Genomic DNA, 24569 nt, shown 5'->3' with positions numbered 1-24569 from the left:
ACTTACATATTATGGAACTATTACTCAAGTAATAAATGCTAACAATTATACATGCCTTCCTGACAAAGGCAAAATGAAGAAGGTGCCTCAGGCAGCAGATTTTCAGCACCCATAATTCAATTACAGTGGACTTTACTATCAAAATGGAATTTGGGGTAGTCCTTTTCCTGGAGTAGTGCAGTCCTCTTGAACCATGCTAGTTCATTTTTATATGATAATTTTTTGTCTAAACAGAGTCGATATTTCATGTCCCTGATTTTTTCCAATTCTTCACTGCTTTTTGGGGTAATATGAAATGGAGAGTAAAATACAAAGAACAAGAGCTGGGTGAGAGTAGCTAGTAGTTTTTCTAGCTCTAGATTCCTGAACAGTTTATATCAGTGCCGTGAATTGTGATATTTGAAGTTCATATTGGATCAAACATATTTTTACTAGCAAATTTCAATAACATATCTTCATAGTCATTGGTAGCATTGTTTTTCCCAAAAATGAAACTGCTTTCTGAAGCTACTGGAGAAGGATTAGTCACTTGCATTTTTTCTTTCTTTAAATCAACATTCCTGCCAGATCAATATTTTATACCGAATGTTAGCTAAGATATGAATAGTAATGAATAGTAATAACTTGGTCCTCACACTTGTAGTTCATCCTGCCTTGCCACAACTTGTGTGGACCCAGGATTAGGACCACCTCTGCAAAACATTGAGACCATCATGTGGGCCAATATTATACAACTGTTTAATTTAACGGCTAACCACTGGTATCCTTCTGTAAAATAGATTTTAGTCTATTAAGGAAGAGGCTGTTCCATTTCCATTAAGGAAGAGAAAAAGGGGCCAAATACAAGAGAGCACTTGCACTTTTACTATCAGATGAAAATTTCATGATAAATTATACCTATTAACATGTCTTTTTCTGCAAGGAAGGATGCTGGTGCTCTGTCCTTTTGTGCATCTAGTCACCCTATCTGCACTTGCTTCTAAACTCAGGTGTCTAAAAGAGACATTCAATTGCATCTCTGAGGAGATTCACACTTAACTGTTTCCTTAAACCCATGTTGAACATCAGGGATAAGCATCTTCATGTTCTCAATACGTTTTGGACATCAGCTGCCATCAACCTTTGCCAACCTGATTAATGGCAAAGGATTGGTAGAGTTCAAAACATCTGCAAAGCACTATCTTAATTTTGTGCAAGTTCTTTGGTATGTGTGTGTATGTGTGTGTGTGAAAAACCTACCCAAGAGCAACATACCTCAGACCATTCTGACAACTCCCACTGCGGCCCACAAACTTTGTTCTTGCATGATTTCCGTTCCATAGGCCTGGTTAGCCCAGCTGACTCACACATGTCATCGTAGACTGAACTATCAAAGCCTGGAGCCAGCATCTTCCAACAGCGCACAATTCGGTACTGATAACCTTCACCACAAGTTCTTGAGCACTCACTCCACTGGCTGGTCTCCCACCTCCACATAGGAAACAATGGCAAGAGAAAGAAAAAGCAATTTGGGCATAGTTTAATGCAAAGGGGGAAAAAATAATAAAACTGGCTAAGGTTCTATACAAACTCCTAAATCAAAGATCCTTCCATAAAGATCTATTATAGTTGCCTCTCATTTTTCTCTTTGAAGGAGCAATTCTGTCTGCTCTGTAAGGAACTTTTCCCCCAAAATTCAAAACCTTTAAAACTTCCATAGCAATTTTCATACATTTGCATCTGCACAAGAAACAAAAGGGACAGAAAAAATATTTCACATTATCTTCTGCTAGCTTAAGCGATAAGGTTTAATTTCAGTGTTCCAACTGCACACATATCACACAGGTTCCAGAATGCCTTCCCAAGAGCTGGCTCTTTTCACTCACCTAGGCTGGCACTCTCTGCCTGCGCAGAATTCATGGGTGGGTTCAGGACGAGTCAATGCATCACAGTAGGTTTCTTCCACTTCCACCCCATCATAGCGGACACACATAGCATAGGAGGTGCTGATCCCTGCATACACAGCAAAGCTGAATCATCATTAGCTGCCTTACAGGATTAAGTGCTTCACTAACAACTATGGTCCAAAGTAGCAGCAAGCGACTGTTTCTTCCTATACCTTAGATATCAGGAAAAGAGAGAAAGTTGGGATTTCCTCAGAAGGGAGAAAGATAATTTCCCCCTGCTGTGTGAAAAAGCACAACCTTTTTTTCCATAAAGAGATGAAATGGACAGAAAGAATAACCTTGAGGAACAGTAGGAAGAGCCTTTATTAAGACAATGGTGAGATGAAAAGAAACCAGAGCCAGGCCAGAACTGTAATCTGAGAAAGCATATCAGAAAAGACCGTCCCTAGTTCTCACAATTTTTTTTTTAAAAAAGGGGGGGAAGCAGAAGCATTTTCAGATTTGTGAGAGTCTGTCAGTATAACCTAATAATTAAAGCAGGATTAAATTGGTGACTTTTGTTTCCCAGTCTGGTCTACATTGGATGGCTGACAGGAATATACTGTACGTATTATTTTCCCAACTTTTTAAAGGAAACCCAGAAATATATAATAAATAAAGTTGTTCAGTCACGGATACACAATGCTCAAGTCCTTTTTTTTAAAAAATAAAAGTTTTATTTAAGTTTTCACAAAACATACAAATAAAATATCTTTTTTTGAGAACAGCGTGGCCCCGGGTTATCACTTCTCCATACAGACATAAAATCAATACATATTTATCTTATACATTCTAATCCATATCTTATAACTATTTTCACAATTTTTTCAATAGCTTTTCCCTTTACTTCCTATAGCCTTATTTTAAATTATCTCATTCCTTTCTTAATTCAATTATATATCTTTTTCTAATTTTTCAAATCTTTCTAATCAATGTTTTTATACTTTAGTCTGTCCTGTTTACAATTTCATATTACCTTTTCTCATAAAACAAATTTTCCCCTGTAATTACTAGACTGGAGTGTAACACCGTTGTATCTTTTTTCAAATCTTATTTAAAAATTTAAGTTACATCTTTACAGTTATAACATTCATTTTCTAACCTCTATTTTATAACACATACCTATTTTCAATCGAATTCTGCTTGGTACATTCCCTTAAAATACACACTAAATTCTTAAAAGAAAAAAGTATATATGTATATATATCTGTTTTCTGAGGTTCTCGCGGGTATTTGTATGTGGATCTTTGGTTATTCGGGTTTTCTCCCGCGTAAGATTGGAAGTATCTAGGCAGCGTTTCGATGAAGTCTCATTCATCATCTTCAGGCTTCTGTCTTCAGCTCTGTGCTTCTCAGAGTGAGAAGCACAGAGCTGAAGACAGAAGCCTGAAGATGATGAATGAGACTTCATCAAACGTTGCTAGATACTTCCAATCTTACGTGGAGAAACCCGAATAACCAAAGATCCTATATATATCTGTGTATATATGTATAACAATAGTAAATGGAATAATTATTCTATTCAAGTACAGCTCTGCCATTAATATTAATAACAATCTTTTACATTTCTATTTCTTTTAACAAACATTACCTAGTAATATCAGTTGCCTTTTACTTCAATCATCTATATTTCATATTTTACTTATTACTGTTTTTAAATAAAAAACCAAACAATAGTTATTAACAGTAGTCAATAAAGTTATTATTCTTATTCAAGTTCATCTTGTCAACTGATAAAAATCTTCCATGTTTCTTTTCAGTTTTTTTAAATGTTCTTTTTAAACCATTGAGAGCCTTATTCTCTTTACAAACAAATATTCCACTACACATCAATAGAAATTTTTTCTATCACTTTAATCATCTAATACAGGGGTGTCCAACCTTTCACCTTCCCTGGGCCACATTAGAAGATGAAAATTTGGCTTGGGCCGCACATAATTAAATTAAATAATTAATTAAATTAAATTAAATAATAAATTAAATTAAATTAAATTAAATTAATAATAAAATAAAATAAAAAAATCTTTATTATTAATTATTAATTATTAATTAAAAATTATTTATTTTTTATTTTATAATTTTCCGGCCAAATTTTGCGGGGAGGGGGGGGGGGGAGAAAGCTCGCCTGCCTCGCGCCTACCTCTCCTCCTGCAAATTATTTATTTTTTATTAATTTTCTGGCCAAATTTTGCGGGGTGGGGGGGAGGGGGGGAAGAAAGCTCGCCCGCCTCGCGCCTACCTCTCCTCCTGCAAATGCAGCAGCGGTGGCGGCGGTGGCGGGGGCAGAAGCAGCAGCGGCGGCGGCGGTGGCGGGGGCAGAAGCAGCGGCGGCAGCGGCGATGGGGGCAGAAGCAGCAGCGGTGGCGGTGGCAACAGCAGGAGGTGGTGGGGTAGGACTTTTGGGCTGCGGCTGCCCGCCTTTTCTGTTGCTCGCCTCGCGCCTGCCTCTCCTCCTCCTCCTCGCTGGATCTTTCATGAAGGTTTGGGTGGGCGTTGGGCCGCATTACGAGGCGACCTGGGCCGCATGCGGCCCATGGGCCGCGGGTTGGACAAGCCTGATCTAACATATTATATAACAATGCTATCCCATATACCCTTGCAGAATCGTCTCCTTAAGTTAAATTTTAACCATTGTCTCTGTGTCTTTTAAATAGGTTTATACCTTTAATTCTTATATGTTTTTCCTGTACCTCTATATCTTGTTTCTGTCTTTTGTAGCTTCTTTTCCTTTCCCTCTTCCCTTTCTTCTTCTCCCTCCCCTTTTTATTCCCTTTTCTATCTGATTCTCCCTTCTGTGATCCTCCCTTCTGCTTCTTCCTGATATTATGATTACTTTTCAAATTACTCTTTTTTTTTGGTTGTTGCTTCAGTGCTTAAGTTTTTAACTCCCTTTCCCCCCTTTCCCTTCTTTACCCTGCTTAAAATTACTTGGTCATTAAAGATGGCTTCTTCGTTGTCCCGCCCTTCTTGTTCTGCCAGCGTTTCTTGTTGTTTTTCATAGTTCAAGATCTCCATTTCTAAAAATTGAAATACGAAGCCAAAAGATCCTCTTCCGTCTTGTGCTTCTTCTTTTTGTTCTTTAAGTCTCATTTTTAATTCTTCAAGGAGTGATGCCATTTTAAAAAAATTTAAACAACCCCCAATTGATTTTATTTTATTTCATTAGGATCCTCCATCCAAAGTTCCAGGAATCATTCAATAATCCAAAACTGTTTCTTACTTCTTTTCCAGGGGCTTTGTTCTCTTGTAACAAAGTTTCAGCTACAACATATCTTTTACAAGTCTTGTTAAAATTCCACTATCAATTTTTTTTAAAAGTTCCAGGTGGTCTCCTCCATTTTCCAGATTCCACCCTCTTTTTTCCTTTTTTCCTTTTTTCCTCCGCTTTCTTTCTTTTTTTTAAAGAAAGTTTTTAAATTATCTAAGAATCTTTATCCCTTTGACACTTTATTTTCAGCTAAAAGTAGCCTATTAATGTCAAAGTGGATTATTATCAATTTCTTATTCGAATCTCTTATTAATGTTCCAAGTCAGTAAAAATGTCAATGTTAGAGGAAAAACGCCAATTCCGTTTCCTTTCCCTTTCTCTTTCGCAGCTTAAAATCTTTTTTAGGAATAGTATTAGTCTTTAAAATTCAGGTTCCAGGTACCTTAAATAGATGTTCTCCATTCAACCCAATCAGTCAAACTTTCTCCTTTAAACTTCCTCCTGCACAATCTTGTCCGGTTGGGTTCTTCTTTGAGGTGGCCATTTCTGACCACCGCTGCAACCGCCTTTGGGAAAGGGAGTAATGGCCAGCCGAGGAGGAGAGATAAAGCTCTCCTCAACCCCGCTGACGGCTCCCCCTTCTTCACCACCTCTATGGGGTGGCTTCATCCCCGAATCCGGGTGGCTCGGGACGCTCCAGCAGCAAGCACGGATCAAAACCGTGGACAATCGCGATTTCGGTCCGTCACTGAAGAAGCCCAAACTGGAAGTCCCACAATGCTCAAGTCCTTAAGGTTGGGAAAATAGCATTAGCAATAGCACTTAGACTTATATACTACTTCAGTGCTTTGCAGCCCTCTCTAAGCAGTTTATAGAATCAGCATATTGCCCCCTCAATCTGGGTCCTCATTTTACCCACCTCGGAAGGATGGAATGCTGAGTCAACCTTGAGCCTGGTGGGATTTGAACTACCAAATTGCAGGTAGTTAGCAGAAGTGAGCTGCAATACTGCACCCTAATCACTGCACTGCTGAGAATTAGAACTGTACAGTTCTTCAAAACTTCAAGCTATTCATCCCTTCAAGACTTCTTTGCAAAACAAACTGACCACTTTGTTTCTATTATTTTATTTATTTATTTATTTTATTTATTTGAATTTATTAGCCATCCAACTCTATGAGCACTCTTTACAGCTTTGTAGCCCCTGAAAGCATCTCTGATATAATTAGCCAAGTTTTAGCAAGCGTCGCAAGAGAAGGTGCTGCTATTCTTCTCAGGTACCACTTGCCAAGTCCTTGGTCAGGGGTGCCAGGTGATGATGTGCTGCTTAATTCTGCTTTGATGGTGGAAGGTGAAGTGCTCACCTTTGGTACTTAAATGATGGCAAACTGTGTTGTGAAAAGGAGCCTCATTACCTTGCCTAACTAAAGCTAGAAAGGACTCCTGTGTAAGTAGACAGTTGCAGAGAAGCCTCTTCCAGCTTCTTTCACAAGGATACTATGAGAAGCTTCAGGACAGCACAACATGCTTCATTAAGGCAGATCATACAGCCTTGATGCTTAATGAAGATAATAATCACGTCATGGGACTTACTTAGTGGGGCTTTTGGATAGCCCACTGAGGAAAAAAAATCATGCAAGATTGACTTCATACATGGTAACAGCACAAGGCTATATATATATATATATATAGCAATACAGTATACACAATAATGGAGGAATACTGAAATTCCCACAATGAACAAGTGGATTGTGAAGAAGTTGGAGTTGTCAGAAATGGTGAAGCCCGACCTTTTGTGGTGAGAGATAAAACAATAAATACATTTTTAAAAGATGGGAAAACTTTTATGGACTTTTTGCTGAAAACAGAGAAAATGATAAATAAAAAAAGAACTACACTAAAGATGAAGGGATTTTTATAATATTAAGGAGGGAGATTGGGTAATACGATTGTTAATTTCTGTTGTAAAGAAGGTCAGAGATCACTTATTTTTCTGACTTCAGTCCTCTTAGTCTTTTTTCCCTGGCTTTCTTTTTTTCCCCCCTTTGCTTTCTGTACTTTCTTTTTCGTATCTCTATTTTTATATATTTTCTGCTACTTTTTGTTTTAGTTTTGTCCTTTACTGTTTGAATTTTTTTTAAAATAAAATCTAGAGAAAGAGAGAGTAAAAGAAGAAGCAAGAGAGAGCAAGAGGGAATGTGTGCGCACGAGAGAAAATCACATCATGTTCACAGTCAGAAGTGCCTTGGGGAAACAAATTACTTCGTGCAGACTTATTAAAAATTCATGCAGGAAAAAAGACATCAAAATTAACAAGAACAATGTTAGTCCTAATTAAACCCATCTGCATTACAGCTCCTGAGTTGTTGGAGACTACACTGAAAAGCTAAACAGAAACACAAAAGTGGTTAAGGCACTAGGCTAGAAAGCAGGAGAACAAGACTTCTAGTCCCACCTTAGGCAGGAAAGCCAGATGGGTGACCTTGGGCCAGTCACTCTCTTAGCCCAACTTACCTCACAGGGGAAAATAGGAGGAGGAAGGTGCACTGGATAGGTTCACTTTCTTGAGTTATTTATAAAAATAATAAAGGCAAGATACAAACAAGCAAACAAATAACACAATTCTATTATGCATATGCATGGAGTCTACACCTGTTCACAAGTTTCCCCTGATATAATAATAAAGTAACATCAAGGAAAGGTGTTTTTTGCAATATTAAAAGAAGAATACGTTCAGATGCAGAACAAACACAAATATACAGCAAACAGAATTTAATACATTATATACTGCTGTCCATTTCTGAAGAAGTTCTCATGTGGGCCCTTCTATATACTAGAAACTGACCACAAAGAATCCTTTGCAAGACTAAAAACCTGCCATATTACTATCCAAAATTACATGTTATTTCACCTGATGTGCATGTGGAGCTGCAAGGAGCATAGGCTGATATCTTCCAGCGATACATGTCAGCCAAGCTGATGTCCTCACGGCCAAGGGGACTCAGTTCAAAGTCATTGCTGCAGGGGGAAAAAAACCCTCAGTATAAGTTTCTGGATGGAGGATTTACTACAGGAAGGAAAATATGTTGTCCTTCCCTGGTTTCCACAGAGGCTAAAAGGAATCCCCAGATGGCAACACATTATTTCTTCATAGTTTGCTTATCTACACAGTCTGTCACAATTGTAGGGATTGTAGAGAATTTAATCATCTAAGAGCAACGTTCTTCAAGCAAAGGGCACACTAGACTGCATCAAAAAATATGCAGTTTAAATACTAATAGAGTCTTCCCAGTGAAGGCTTCCCATCGTGTCTTTATGATTTACTGCCTCCGCGTGCAACGTTCCAATTAGCCTCCACCAATGAAATGACCAGCACATCACAGCTGACGCAATTATCCAGTGATAGAGAAGGCTACCCTTTTCATCTAACTACAACCTCTTCCAATCAAAGTAGTGGAACAGCTGATAATTATGATATCCACATACATCAAAACAATCCAATATACTAACTGAATTGAATTCAAGAATGAAGATTCCCTCAGATTTCCCAAGGATAATGGCTTTAGGCCATTTAAAACTAGAATCATTTGAAGAACCACATGTAATTAATTTTTTAATACTGCATTTACATAAAATCTACATTTTCTCCAAAGTAATTTATTTTTAAAAAGGGACTGTCATCTTAAATATGCTGGGAAAATTATGATGAAGTCAGTCGAGAGAGTTTTTTTCTAAAGCTAAACAAGTACGCAGTGCATCTTAATCCTGGGGCTGAGGGAAGACTGGATTTAGTTTGCTCTCCTTCAAATGGAGAATTTGAAAGGAAGCCAAGCTTGCTCCGTTGCCAAGGTTCCTCCTGAATACTTTCTTTTTACATTACATCACTTTTTTTTTTCTTAGAACATTCAACCCTTTTCTCCCAATCTATTTTCTTTCTCACCTTTCAGCACCTGGACCTTGAAGAGGCTCTGACAGCTGCTGGTTCCCAAAGCTGATTGGAAGCCTGGAGCTGGAGCTAGGGTTGGAAGAAATTGCCATGAGAGTATCATTTGTTGCTTCATTCATTACAAAAGGGTCGACATTCACTTTGTCTGGAAAGTTTTTTGTAGGTTGCTTGGGCAGTCCTTCCGGCCATTTGATAGTTGCATGACCCCACAACCCGACTGTTGAATTATTTCTCCCAACCTTGACTGTCATGTAATGCAATGCCCTACAAAAAGCGGCATTTTGTGGATCCTGGAGACACAATGATCTGAAGAGATGCTGTCTGGATGGACCAATCTTATTGGCTTCATGGAGTTCAAATCTTGCTGCGCCATGTGGCGTGGCTGTGCTGATCATAATATTATTGAGTCTGAGGGCTTAAGAAGAATGAAAATGAACCAAGAGGCCCACAAAATTCAGTTTACTTTCTACAATTAAAAAGGCTTCTGTCCCCCTAAATATTTGGAAATACTCTTATTTGACCATGAATAATCTACAATAGTTTCTGTATCTGTTTAGGTATGCTCATCCTTCTTTCAGCATTTGAAAATGATTTCCTGTCTTTCATGACTATAAAGAAAAAAATGCAAACTAACATACTATCGAAAATGTTCCAGAAATACATGAAATTTAATTTGGAATATACTATCTGAATATACAACTTGCATGTATTGCTTTCTTTGACAAAAGGACTTTGATCCTTAGGCAATGATAGAACCTCTTTGTTATTCAATACATCAGCTGTATCTGTTTATTCAGACATATGTGGAAATATATGAAAAAGATAGACTGCTTCAATGAAGAGAGATATTACACTTTGATAAAGTTCAATGTTAAAATTATGAGGTGTTATTATTCAGGATTTGAGTAACATTGTTAAATATTGCAGTCTATATATGTGCGTGCATGCATGTGTGTGTGGAGAAAATCAATGTTGATTTAAGTCAGTATTTGATATATTTTGAATATACATCACTATTAACATTGATTTAGATCAATGTTAATTGATGAAGTCATGATAAGAGCTAAATTTCAGTAGTAAATTTTTGAAAATGTCATTATTCCACATAATGTTTGTTTTTTGCCAGTCAAAAATGGGACTATCAAAAAGAATCCCACCCTTCAGTTTTCCATTTCCATATAAGAACCTTGAATATGGAAAGGGTTACATAATTACAGACACGTACAAAGCGAGCAACACTTTAGTTTCTGAGGAGCACTTGAAACACCAACCATTTCCAACTTTGGAACCAACTTTGTACTGTAGATGATTGAGTAAATAAGCGTATGAAAGGATACTGACCCAGATCTGCTTCTTTGTCAGCTGTCAGATCTTCACTTGTTTCATGTGTATGATAAAGTTGTTGGAATTGAAAGCTGAGATTTTCCTCCTGTGCCCCATGTTTCCAGCCCCATTCTTTGCCTTGGGGAGTGGAGTTATTTGGGAAGAAGTTCTGGCTATTGAAAGACATGCCCCCAGGTTCTTCTTCTGTCTCATCTGTCATCTCTGTGACAGAAACCCAAGAAGCATTGAAATCTTGGGAAATGGATGAAACTGCATCTTGGTAATTTTGGCTAGGTTCTGGTAAGTGAAGATAGAGAGGCATCTTGATGGATGGCGGAACTGTCTGAACAACTGGTGACAATGCTCTAGGCACAGTGTAGTCATATGTTACATGTGGCATTTTTCCATTGAAATTGTAGTACTTTTAACAAAAAGAAAAAAAAATAACCAAGCTTACTCTCACTTTTAAATTATGCAAGATTCTACTACAGTCCAAAGAACTTCGAGAAAGACGCTTCACATAAGCAACTGTATACAGTAATCAGATGTGGCAGTGTGCAAAATGACTGGAAGTCCAAATTTTCATTCAAAATGTTGTTGTGGGTCTGGAACATTTCGCACAAAGTTTGGAACAACATTTCTAGTAAAATAAGGTTTTTAAATAACCAAAGGTATTTCAAGCTTGAAACATTTTGCACATCTGCTCAGAAGGACTCATAGCCCCCAAATCTGCTAATTTGAAATCTAAGAGTGAGCTCCCAGAGTACCACTTTGAAGATACCACTTTTTATCATTTCTATTTGCTCTCCCAAATTTTGCTTTCCTAAAAATCCTCATGAAAGAAGAAATCAGGAACAAATCTGGGAATGCGATAAGTCCTCTTTCCAAGCCAGGTAACCACCCTCTTAAATTCCCTGAAACAATATCTGAGAGAGGAATCTCTGGTAGTCATCAAGGTTTGTTTGGATATAATGAAGTGAATTTCAAACTTTAGCCAGACATAGAAGCATCCTTTTATAGCTGGCCCTTTGCATTTTCTATCGAAAAACAGCATGATTCCCTCTAAACATTTTCTCTAGGTTTTGTTCTCCATCTGATTATTACAATTTTACCCTTGGATAGGTTGAGCTGAAATTACTTCTGATTAGATGAACATGAAGAAGCCATGCTTTAAAATCCAAATGTGTCCATCAAATTAAAACTGCCTACTCCTGATCGAAACTACGACATGTCACAGCCTAAGATTCTTCACACAAACTTGAAATATTAGTAGAAACTGGGAGCTGAGGAGGTAACTCCTGTTACTGGAACTTCTTGTGAATAACAGTAGAAGCGGGGAATAGAGGAAAGAATATGCTTTCTCACAAATATGAAAAATTCCCATAGAAAAAGCAGGTAAGTGGGGTACTGTTATACAGGTAGTCCTCAATTTACAACAGTTTGTTTAGTGACTGTTCAATGTTACTATGGCACTGAAAAAAGTAACTTCTGACCAGTTTTCATACTTATGACCATTGTAGCATCCCCATGGCCATGTGCTCAAAATTCAGATGCTTGGCAATTTGCTCATATTTATGATGGTTGCAGTGTCCTGGGGTCATGTAATCCCCTTTTGCGACCTTCTAACAAGCAAATTCAATGGATTCATATAGCAACAGTTTGACTAATTTAATAACCACAGTGATTTGCTTAACAGCTTTGGCAAGAGAAGTCCTAAAATGGGGCAAACTCACTTAACAAATGCTTCATTTAATGAAAGAAATTTTGGACTCAATTGTGGTCTTAAATGTGGGGACTCCCTGTATTTAGAGAGCTAAAGAGAAATTTCTGGGGGAAAGAAAAAAAAAAAGCAATGGCTGTTGATCCTAAGATGGACTAGGAGTTTTGAATTACTTGAACACTGGCCCAAAGATCAGAAGAAGAGGTGCCGAAGGAATATTCCTACTCAAAATAGACGTCTTATATGGATCAGGAAGACATGGAACAAGACATGGAGAAATGGATCAGGTCCTGCCAGCCTGAGAGAGAATGCCAGCCAGCCAGTATAATTATCCCCTTTCTTTAATTCTAGGTAGGAACTTAGAAATTACAGTACTATTAGGTTACTGTAGGCTGAACATTGCTAACTTTAAAATACTTGGCAGTTGTGCATAAACCAAGCATTTGTATCATTACTTTCCCCTTATTTTACAAACAGATTGTAATAGGCATTTGACAAAATAGACCACAATCTACTTCTTGGTTAGCTAGAAAAAAGTGGGATAGATAGCATCACCATCAGATAGATTTGTAACTGGCTGACAAACTGCACTCAACGAGTAGTCCTTAATGGTATTACACCTACATGGAGGGAAGTAAGCAGTGGGGTACCACAGGGTTCTATCTTAGGCTCAGTACTCTTCAATAGCTTCATAAATGACCTAGAAGAGGAACTTAACAAATCTGTGGATGATACTAAGCTGGCAGCAATAGCCAACAGCCTAGATGATATGCTCAGGATCCAGATGGATCTTGATAGATTTGAACACTGGACCCTATCTAAAAAATTAAATTCAATGTAAAGAAAAGTAAAGTCTTCACTTAGTCAAGTAAAATTGAATGTACACATATAGACTGGGTCAAACCAGGCTTAATAGCGATAACTGTGAGAGGAATCTTGGAGTCTTAGTGGACAACCAATTAAATATGAGCTAACAATGTGTGGCGGCAGCCAAAAAAGCCAGTGTAATCCTAAATTGCATTAACAGAGGGATACAATCAAGATCAAATACCATTCTATAAAGCCTTAGTAAGACCACACCTAGAATACTACATCCAGTTTTGGTCACCATACTATAAAAAAGATGTTGAGACTCCAGAAAGCGTGCAGAGAAGAGCAACCAAAGTTGATTAGGGGACTGGAGGTGATGAAAAGTTGCAGCAACTAGGCATGGCTAGTCTAGTAAAGAGAAGGATCAGGGGAGACATTATAGCAGTGTTCCAATATTTGAGGGGCTGCCACAGAGAAGAAAGGGTCAAGCTATTTTCAAAAGCACCTGAAGTCCAGACAAGGAATAATGGATGGAAACTGAACAAGGAGAGATTCAACCTGGAAATAAGGAGAAATTTTCTGACAGTGAAAACAATCAACCAATGGAACAGTTTGCCTTCAGAAGTTGTGGCAGCTTCATCACTGGAAGCTTTCAAGAGACTGGACTGTCATCTGTCAAAAATGGTGTAGGGTCTCCTGCTTGAGTGGGAGGTTGAACTGGATGACCTACAAGGTCCCTTCTAACTCTGTTAATCTGAATCAGGAGAATGGGCAAAATAAGTCCAGCTTTCTTGGCTGCCATAGAGAAATCCTGAAAATGACACTAAAAGCTTGTCTTGTTCTGCTAATTAAAAAAAAAGGGGGGGGGAGGTTATGATGTGCGGTATAGTGGCTATTGAGCCAATTTCTGGGAGCCTAAAAAGCATTTATGACATGCAGTAGAAGATTTATAATCATCTGACAGCAAGATTGGTTTGTTTGAAATAAAAGTTTGTGCGCTGAAAAATTTGAAATCATGAAAGGGACAAGAGTTAGCCCTTTAAACATACCTACTATCTATTCTTGATTGAAAAACTAAGTGTAAGAGAATTAGTTTAAAGCAGACAAATAAATTATCCTAAATTTACCTGAGAAGTATTTAATTGTGCCGCTTGACACTTTTTTCCCCCCTCCAGTTATGTATACATTTTTGGGCAAATTAAGAATTTGTGACAGAAATGGGATGGAACAAAATGCTCTTAAAATATGAAGAAAATGTGCAGATTCTCGTACACCTGATTTCAGATGGGACTATGTAGGACAGGGCTGTCAAACTCCTGGCCCGTAGGCCAGATGCATCATGTGCTGGCCACGCCCGGTTTAGCAAAGGGGAAAAAAGTCCCGATACGTCACGTGATGCTGCCACGACGACATGATGTAGGAGAAAGCAGTAGTGAACTTTCTAAAAAAAAAGTGTAGCCACTGATAAACCCCTAAAAATAACCAATGAGTTACCTTATTTCAGACACATTATGCAAAAACCCAGTTCCCTGGAAAAGACTCTAAGGCTGAGCGAGGTGGAAGGAAAGAGAAGAAAATACGAATGGACTCCACTGCAATGGTGATACGTGCACTGTTGAGAGACTTGAAAGAACAGGTTAAGGACAGGTCATCATGGAGAAAATCTATCTATGTGGTTGCTAGGAGTTGAAAAAGACTTGATGGCACATAATCAATTAAAATAAAACAGTTTTATTCTCTATCCATTATTGTTCCTCGCTTTTTCCTCTCCTAGCCCCTGGCCCTTTCTCTTTTCAGCCCTCATAGTCTGAAATAAGCCAGGAGGAGATAAACACGCTAAGCTTCAGAGAGGCTGAAATCCAGAAATAAAAAAAATCTTTGCAGATGCTAATTTAGAGACAAGGCACTGATTCTTTATTAGATCTGTTGAAATATACTCTGACATGATGTAACCAGGGGTGGGATTCAAATTTTTAACAACCGGTTCTGTGGGCGTGGCTTAGGTGGTGGGCGTGGCTTGGTGTTCATGTTATTGGCTGGGCATGACCAACTCAATATCACTCACATCGAGGCATGCATCTCCTCGCCTGGCCTCTCATGACCGTAGGGATGCTGCAACAGTCGTAAGTGTGAAAAATTGTCATGTCACTTTTTTCAGTGCCATTGTATCTTTGAATGGCCACTCCACACAAGCAAAGTACCAGCAAAGGAGGGGGGAAAAACTCCAGAGATGTTTCTGAGACAGGAAGTCTAGTCCTGCCAAGAATGTAATAAGGGTTAACGGAGAGGCAGTTTCTATAAGCAACACCAGAATGTTTCCTTCTTGCCTTCCTTACAGGATTAGGCCAGTAATTTCTTCTAACAACCGGTTGTCTGAACTGCTTAGAATGTTAACAACCGGTTCTAGCGAATAGGTGCGAACTGGTAGAATCCAACCCCTGGGTGTAACTGCTGTGAAAACCTAGTCTAAAAACCAAATTATTTTAGATTAAAACAGATTTAGCCTGTCTGAAGTTAATTCAATTTTGAAATGTTTAATGATCTTGCATTTTAGATTAGATATCTGGCTATATTTAACTGCCAGATGGTTGCAAAATGTAGTAAGAAATAGTTGAACTGTAGTTTGCCTTATTTACCATGACGTTGAGAGACTGATTAGTGGGCCCTTGTGCAATAATGTATTCCAGACCATCAGAATGTAGATTGGAAGGACGGCGGTATTTGAAGACGGTGCCAGCCACTCTAAAATTCTGTGGATTGTCAATAGCAGAATTTCCATTGAAGAAGAAATGACCCAAATCATCAGCCAGAGCTACCAGGAAAACAAAAACAAAACGAGAATGAAACACATCTATTGTGCAAATATTAATTTAGATATGCATAACTGGAAACCAAGTGACTCAATCCATCCGAACAGGATTTCCACTGGTTCAAATTTAACAGATCTGAGTTGTAAAAACCACTAGATGCCAGCAAAAACAATGAGTTTACTGCCACTCCCTGCTGCTACTTAGTGGTGATCGAGATGTTTACATCCAAGTTCTAGTAGTTCCACAATGACTCTTAGCCTATTTGTTTGTCTTCCTTAAGATGCATATTAGGGTTTATATCCTGACCTCTTCCCTGTGATATTTACAGCCATGAAGAAGTGGACTCATAGAGCTTGGGGCATGTGGATGTAGTTTAATCCACGAGTGGAATTTCAAGAAAAGACCATATTGCAAAAACCCCACAATAGCTTGCACAATGTAATGGTTCTCATTGCCAGCAAGTAAAAGCACAAGGAGGGGACACCAAAGAAGGACCATGGAACTCCTATAGTCTGTCAATAAAGGGATGCCCATCACCACCTCAGAAGAAGAAAGAGTACCTACATAAGTTCTGCAGTCTTGCAAGTTGGTGCCAGGCCAATAAATATATAGTCTGCCAATGAATCAAGCAAAAGTATTGCCAGATGTTGGAAACAGCACTCCAAATTTTCTATATATATGGAATGTATGTTACTTCTGAATTATTCTCTGTATTAATAGCAGCAGCACTTAGATTTATATACTGCTTCACAGTGCTTTACAGCCCTCTGTAAAAGTGGTTTACAGAGTCAGCATATTGACCCCAACAATCTGGGTTCTCATTTTACTGACCTCGGAAGGATGGAAGGCTGAGTTAACCCTGACCTGGTGAGACTTGAACTGCCAAACTGCTGGCACATATGTTGTTATTGCTAAAATTCTGCTAAATACACCCAACCAACATTTGATATATTGCCAAGTAGGGTCCCAAAACATTTTGGGAGTACAGAGTGAGCATAGTACCTAATAGTATCCTACTTGTATACTTCTCCTCCTTCACTTTTCTCCCATAAATATCATCAAGAAATATCACATGTCTAGGTTAACTTTGGGATGTAAAATGTTGATACAGACTACAGGAGCTTGAAAAAAGGTGCTATCTTGAATAAAAAGCTAGCCAAGTCAAATTCAAAAGCAGCTTATTTATGAAGTGAAAACATGTCCATAAAAAAAATCTATAATTGCATTGCTTCAATCCTCTATTATACTTTTGAAGATTGGAAAGTTATATTTATGTACTTTGGGTCGAAAATCCCTGAAGGCAGTGTTTCTCAACCTAACAACTTTAGGATGTGTGAGCTTTATGCTAGCTGGGGCATTTTGGGAGTTGAAGCCCACATGTCTTAACAATGCTGAGACTGCGAAATGCTGTTTTAAGAGACAATAAAGATTACTGCCATCCGTTCTCCATGGGGCTTCTCCTTGAAGAAATTACAACGGGTCTGGAATGAAGCGGCATTCGGGGTAGCTCTTAGATGATGTACGTTATACCATTACAAGGGCTTTCCCTTTTGTTTCTAGGTGTGATTTAAAGTGATTATTACCTTTAAAAGCAGAATGCACAGAGCCTCTCCAAGGTAATCTGCCCATTCTGCTATGCTTGATAAGGTGGGAACAATCCAGGTCCTTTCGCTCAATGTTGCTATCCACAGGGACCCAGAAGTGTGCCTTCTTGATAACCACTCCTTGCCAGTTTTGGTTCCCTCTGAGATTCAACAGGCCCCTGACAGTACTACCCTTCCCAAAAAACTTCAATGACCTGGCTTTTTCCAGAACCATTGAGCATCCGATGTATGAAGTGGAAGCTCAGAAAACTTAGTTATGGATGTATGGGGGTGTAGTTAGGGGCACTAGGAGTTTCTTTGTTAGTTTTTATCTTTATTGGTTTTATTGGTCTTGCTGTTGTTAGTGAGTAGCTCAGGGTTATGTTGTAGGGTTTTTGTTAACCTGTTAGGTAACCTGGCACTAAAAGAACATTCCATTTCATTGTTACATTGCATACAATTGGAAGTCTCATACATTAATTAAATAAGTAAATAAATAAAACATGAAATCCTTTAAGTATACTTTTTTTTGACCTGTTAGATAATGTGATGACCCAGGGTGGGATACAAAACAAACATAGTCACAGAAAACAGGTGAAGCCCCTTTTATTCCTTCAGTTTTTTTTCAAGCTCCGAATATCTTTGACGGAAGACAAAATCACTCCCACACAGTTACACGAAGAAGGAAAAAAGCAACACAAACCAGGCAAGATAAGGGCTGGAGGATGTCCACAGATAACACACACTGGGAAGGACTCCAAACTCAGAGAGGAGCTATAAACTAGAGATATTTACACGCTTTGTTTCCAGCATTTGCCAGTACGCAGGTCCAAACTCTTATTCAGTTATCACACCTGCAGCCCATGATCAAGATCCTCTCCTCCCGAGGAGACCATGTCTCTCTCTTATCCTTTCCTCCCCGCGTGTCCTAGGATGGATAGGGGATAGGCCTGGGTCCTCCTCTGACTGCTCAGCCGGCCTCTGCTCTTCCCCAGCCTCCTCCACAACCTCCGGAGCCACATTTCCACTCCCTGTCAGCTGTTCCTCCTCTCCCTCAGAGTCAGTCTCCACCAGGGGCATGACAGATAACTTGGCATTAGAACATTGCTATTTCATTGCTTACCCACATTTTCTATAAGTCAATCAGTGTAATACTGATATAGATTGCTTACCCAGTATATTCTCTGTCTTCCTTCGTTCAATAATGAGTATATCTGTAGCACCAGCAGGAATGTTGGTGATAAACACATATCCTGGGAAGTGAGAAATATAGAAAAATCAGGACAACTAAAATCAGATGAACAGATCTTTTTCTACAAAGAACTTTTGTTCTTTCTGTTTTGCCACAGCAGCTAACTCACTGAGAATGTAGAGAATGCCTGCGCCACTCCATGCATTACACTCAGCAGAGAGCTACAGATAATCTCTTCAGTTTATCTCCAGATGTACTGGGAATGAGATTCTCTGCATTCTTACAGAGCCTGGCCTTTGGGGAATTACAGTTGTAATGTATCTGGAGGGCATCAGGTCTATTTATGATAAACAGGCTTGTTTCATTCAAAACATTTTATATACCTGCAAAATATACAATGTGTAAGAGCTTTTAATTATGCACAGCCTCGATTGTATTTTTTTTAAAAAAAACACAGGATAATGCTGTTATCATTATGTTAGATTTTATCATAAAAATATGCCGAGAGATTATTTTGATGTTACTCCATGCTATTATAAAATGTCTTCTCTGTAGCAGGTTTATCAGAAGGTAAACTGAAACCCTTGCAGCTTCTGTGTGATGGAGTTGCAACCCTCCCTCTACACCAGATAGACACATCCATCAATGTCGGAGGTGGGAAACGCTGGCTCCTTTATGACTTGTGGACTTCAACTTCCAACATACCTGAGCTAGCAGAATTCCTGAGGCAGAATTCTGGGAGTTGAAGTCCACAAGTCATAAAAAGGCCATCGTTCCCCACCTGTGCTCTGTGTTGAATGCTTGATGACAATGAACATTAGCATGCATTTTCTCAAGAAAACACTAGTAATTGCAGTTCAGAGTCAGCTCAATCCACAAGACTTCCAAGGACTGGCCCAAGACATGTGGACTGCCTGGGTGAAGGAGGACATCTAGCTCGTTTCTCCACTTTCAGTAATCCAAAGGATTGATAGTTGCATTTCCTTTCAACCCTGGAGTCAGGACACATGCTAAACACAGCTCTGTTTTTCCAACTATATGAGAGCTTGAAGTACAAACACCAGGAATTGGGCAGACATTGCTACTTTCCCTCAGATACAGCAGTTATTAAGGCTGCTTTGAACAACACAGCCAACTTTGATCAGCCAAGGCAGAACATGATCTAAATCAAAGCCATTGTGAGAACAATAATGATATAATGAAACACTGTGGGAATTTGTGGGCTGATATAACAGTGAACGGTTTTATTTCTTTTAATCAAATATGGTGCTCAATCCCAATCCCGTATTTTGATAATATTTGGTGGAACCAGAGTTTTGGGGGCTGTTATTTGACTCAATCAAGAGCTCCAGTTGCTTGGCTTCACCAAAGGAAAGAACTATTTGTCATTAAATTTATATGCCACACATCTTATTCTGAAAAGCAGCTCTTTTCAGTTCTCTGAAAGAACTGTTGCAAGATTATCAAGTATCTGTGACTCTGCATGTGGGATATTTTGTGCACAGCCTGACATCTCCTACAGCAGGGACATCAACCTCAAGGCCCACGGGGCAGATCCGGCCTGTGGGGTGCTTAGATCTGTCCTGTGGGGCCACCCTGGATACAGCGAAGGACCGCCCCGCTATGCCTCTGCCAGCGAAAACAGAGTCAGGGAAGCCATGTGCTGCCTCCCCAAGCCCAGTTTTTGCCAGCAGAGGGCTGCAGGAGGCAGTCGCGGCCGAAAACAGAGCCTCAATGAGTGACATCGAGCTGGCCACGCCCACCCGGGCCCTCTAGGTCAAACAAAACCCTGATGCAACCCTCAATGAAATCGAGTTTGACACCCCTGTCCTACAGAATATAGATTCTCCAATTTCACATTTTTCCTTTCTTCTCAGAAAGAAATGCATAGAAGATCCTGGGACTGCAATAATACTGCTTCAAATGTATGCATTGCTTTCTGGTCCATCTTCCTTGTTTATCTTCTTCAGTTCATTCTCTTTTATAGCTTATTTCATAATCCCTCATTCAACTAATTCATTACTTGCTTTTAAAAATGCAGAATAAAGCTGCCCACGTGCACAGTATAATCTCAATTTAAGAATAGAACTAGACTTCCTCAATTGAAAATATTTATAACATGGAGAGTTTGGGGCCTCCAAAGAATGTTGAGCCACAGTTCCCTGTAACTTCATTATTTACGGCTAATGACAATGAAATGCCAGAAATTGTTATTCAGCAATATTTAGAAAGTTATTTATCTGAAATATCCCCCATTACAAAATGGCATCAGCTTTTTGTGAAAGAAAATAACCTCACAAGGGACTGAACTTTTCCCTGTCTCCTGCTTTTTCATTGGAGTATTCCATATGCTTTTGCCCATGATAGGTTTTAGGTGCAGTATGAAAGGATAAGTATGGAAATGGAATTCAATAATGCCATATCATGTGGCTATGGCAATGTACTGCATATTATCATTCTGCTCTAAAAAGATGCCCGATTCAGACTCTAACATAAATAGGCATCAGACGGGATCAATATCCTCCAAAGTATATACTTGAGGGTTTTTTTTTTCTTGCTTTAGCCCCAGGCTAAATTTATTCATTTACTACATCTTCATTCCACCTTTATTATTTTTACAAACAACTCAAGATGGCAAGTATTCTTCTTCCTCTTTTTCCTACAATAACCCTGTGAGGTGGGTTGGGCTGAGAGAGGATGACTGGCCCAAAGTCACCCAGCCAGTTTTCATGCCTAAGGCAGGATTAGAATTCCTAAGCAAGCACTTTCACCACACACCAGAATTGTCTAACCAGAAGCAAGAAAGTCACAAAGCGTAATACAAAATAGCTCAGTTCTGTTAGCAAAGTGTACCTAACTGTGAGATCCCCTTTCGGAAACTGCCTGAGACTCGGTAGCAAGTGCTTCCATCACCTCCACATACCCGGCATCGATCCATCACCTGGGAAGAGTAGAGGCTGCCATCACACCCTATTGGCTAGGGGGGGAAAAGGAAAGGCCAGTTTGAAATCCATGCCTAAAAGCCCACCTTGATTCTTCAGGTTTTGGATCAAGCTCTTTGTTTTTTTCCCCACAACTGATGTTTATAGATCTATTTCTTATATCTATTTTTTAAAAGCAGGAGTCCCCAACTTGGCAACTTGAAAATTTGTGGACTTCAACTCCCAGAATTCTGGAAGTTGAAGTCCACAAATCTTAGAGTTGCCAAGTTTGGGGACCTCTGTTTGAAAGCTTGGTTCTTTTCTCTGCTCCATCTCCCTTGCTCAAAATTTAGATTCTCACCATTACATTTTGGAGTGCGGATTTAGCACAACGTAACGCTCCATAGCTCTTCTTCTCTCACTTCAATTGCATATACATTTCATGAAACAGATCTTAAAAATTTAATCTTTCTTCATTTAGAGATTTTTACAATGGCACAAAAGGGAGCTATAAAATTATGCACAGACTGAGAAAACATCAGAAAACAATTCGGTGATTTGTTGGACTAGAACTAGATGAAAACATCATCAGACAAAGAAAAGTATTGATGTGATAAATATTAGACCTACTGAGAGGTTAGGGAACTCTATATTACTTTTCTTGATTTCCCTAAGGCCTCTAGCTTAAAACAGGATGTTAAAATAGGAGGCTTTTGGTCTGTTCCAGTGGAATGTCCCAGTGTACTCTTGTTATGTCCAAGGGTGGGCTGCTATGAGTTTGCCTGGGTTCAGGAAAACCCATAGCTAATGTTATGGCCGGTTCAGACAACCGCCAAATTCCACCCCTGGCTGGCCTCACCCACCCCTCCCACCCTGCCCTGCTCCTCCCAGGAGTCTCCACATGGCCCATTTTGGATGTGAGGTAAGTGCAGGGCCCATGCAGAGTCCGTTTTCCCACTTCCAGAGGCTCAAGGAAAGCCTCCGGAGACTGGGGAGGGCGAAAATCCCCCACCCCGCCATGGTGCAGGAGGCTGACTAGGCCACGCCCACCATGGCCACGCCCACCCAGCAACTGGGCAGAGAACTGGTTGCTGAAATTTTTGAAGCCCGCCCCTGGTTATGTCCCAGTCTTAGCCCATAGATCTGGCCAGCTGAACTCATACATCCCAAAGCTAAGAGTCATCCTACCGCAGTAGGCATCTAGGAAAATATTTCTTTGGATCATATATGAATCTAGAGAGCAGTTCCTTTCATCAAAGTTGTACCTCACACTTCCCACTGATACAGACTCCTTGGTAAGCCCTATCCTTGCACGATGTGCCATCCTGGGCTTGTGTCATGAGTTGTCTCTCCCCATTCCTTGAAGTGCATTGGAGATCACAGGGCTTGTTAGAAATGCTGGTGTAATCATCTACAGAAAAGCACAGGAGAAAAGGAAACAGGGAGGGCGTGCAAATTTGGGTCAAGAGACTTACATACAAGAAGATGTTAAAATCAATTAAATAAAAAATGGAAATTTTGAACCTTTATAGCAGTGGCCCCCAACCTTTTTTGTGCCACGGCCCGGTACCGGCATCATAAAATGATCCATGGCCCGGTACCGGCATCAGCACGCATGACAAGGCAAGGCGAGCCGAGCGACCGGCCAGCCAGCTGTCCCCGCTTCTCCCGCCACCTTCAACTCCTCCTTTGTACCTTTGTCGATGGGCTTCGCGGGACGGTCGCTCGGCTCGCCTTGCCTTGGGTGCTGAAAGAATCCTCGCACCTTAGTTTCGTTCGAAGCCCCCCACTGTTCGATGAAACTAAGGTGCGAGGATTCCTTCAGGACCCAAACACCGCTTTCCAACCGGAAAAGCTCACCTGGAAGCACTTTCTCGTCAAACAAGATGGCGGCGCCCAGCAAACCGGCGGCCTGGTAGGAAATGTTCCACGGACCGGTACCGGTCCGCGGCCCGGTGGTTGGGGACCCCTGTTTTATAGCAATCATCACCATTGTCTATTCTTATTGTGACTTTTAGGAGGTGTTATTCAGCAACATGTCCATGGATGATTCTCAATCATCAAGCCAAAGATGCTTTTCAAAAGGCAACTGTTTTTTCCTTGAAAAAATGTTTCACCCCTCATCCAAGAAGCTTCTTCAGGCTGAATGGGGAGGAATGAATGGAAAGATTTATATTCTTAGCTGTCATCTGTTGAGAGAGGGCTGTTCAATTTTAATATAAATGGCCTTTTTTAGAGAAATAAAACAACCACTTCACAAATACATGGCACAACACAGAAGAACAAACCCATCAGGAAAAGATTCAGCAGGCCATTGGCATTTGAAAGACAAAGGTCACTCTTTTGAAGATAGCAAAATCCACATTCTGAACAGAGAGGACCCTTGGTTTGAAAAGGGATCAAAGAGGCCATTTATATTAAAATTGAACCACCTTCTTTTAACTGGAGGGGGGGGGGGAGGAATATGACGCCCCCTGTCTACAACACAGTCCTTTCAGCAGTACCAAGAAGTTTCCACAATCATTTGCACCCTGATTCAGGTGATTCTGAGGGTACAGATCAACTCTCAACTCTTAGAGAGCTAACAACAAATTCTTCCAGGTGCTAACAACTAGATAACTGCTAAGAATATGAATCCTTTCTTTCCCCACAATTCAGCCAGAACTGATGAAGAAGCAAAATGTCTTTCAATGAAAAAAACAAAAACAAAGTCAAGTTGCCTTTTGAAAACTATCTTTGGGTTATTCAGCAACATCTAGTGAATCACATTTTTTTTCCAATTCAGATTTAAATCATTCTAAAAAATCATTGCTATTTTTAAAAAATCTTACCTGAGATATCTTGCTGGGTAAAAGCATATACATTGTATTTATCTTCCAATGTGAACCCTGACTAAAATTACTACTTTAAACACACAGCAATGATGTACGATGTCATTGACTGGGGAGGACCAATTTTCTTTAGATTTCTTTTCTGTACCTTTCCTCAATTAATCCACCCAACCCCCCACCCAATCAGCACTTCACTTCCCAATAACCTTCACTTGGCATGTCCTCCCCGTCACAAGACTCCCACCTGATGTGACTCCCACCTGACCCATCACAAGACCCTCACCTGGTGTGACCTCCCCA

The 24569-nt window shown here is 39.7% G+C and overlaps 1 protein-coding gene across 3 annotated transcripts in view; it reads right to left on the bottom strand.

Moving 5' to 3' along the window:
• Positions 1 to 24569, bottom strand: part of LOC113413099 (ADAMTS-like protein 2) — a 44463-nt gene that overhangs the window by 7893 nt on the left and 12001 nt on the right. For all 3 annotated transcript variants that reach the window (XR_015748721.1, XM_087960876.1, XM_087960875.1), the window contains exons 5-13: positions 22704 to 22849; positions 21371 to 21494; positions 18498 to 18578; positions 15569 to 15744; positions 10421 to 10823; positions 9074 to 9494; positions 8045 to 8151; positions 1866 to 1992; positions 1255 to 1468 (exon numbers count right to left, since the gene is read on the bottom strand). Coding sequence is in view for 2 of the 3 variants with exons in the window: in XM_087960876.1 (XP_087817002.1) it covers positions 1255 to 1468; positions 1866 to 1992; positions 8045 to 8151; positions 9074 to 9494; positions 10421 to 10823; positions 15569 to 15744; positions 18498 to 18578; positions 21371 to 21494; positions 22704 to 22849 (1799 nt within the window). In the remaining variant the exon portion in view is untranslated. The remainder of the gene's footprint in view (positions 1 to 1254; positions 1469 to 1865; positions 1993 to 8044; positions 8152 to 9073; positions 9495 to 10420; positions 10824 to 15568; positions 15745 to 18497; positions 18579 to 21370; positions 21495 to 22703; positions 22850 to 24569) is intronic.

Source organism: Notechis scutatus, chromosome 3 (assembly GCF_049901735.1).
Source record: "Notechis scutatus isolate UNSWTSFEM ecotype Mainland chromosome 3, rNotScu1.2, whole genome shotgun sequence".
Lineage (NCBI taxonomy): Eukaryota > Metazoa > Chordata > Lepidosauria > Squamata > Elapidae > Notechis > Notechis scutatus.
The sequence above is the reverse complement of the archived record's forward strand: the minus strand, read 5'-3'. Positions and strand labels throughout refer to the sequence as shown.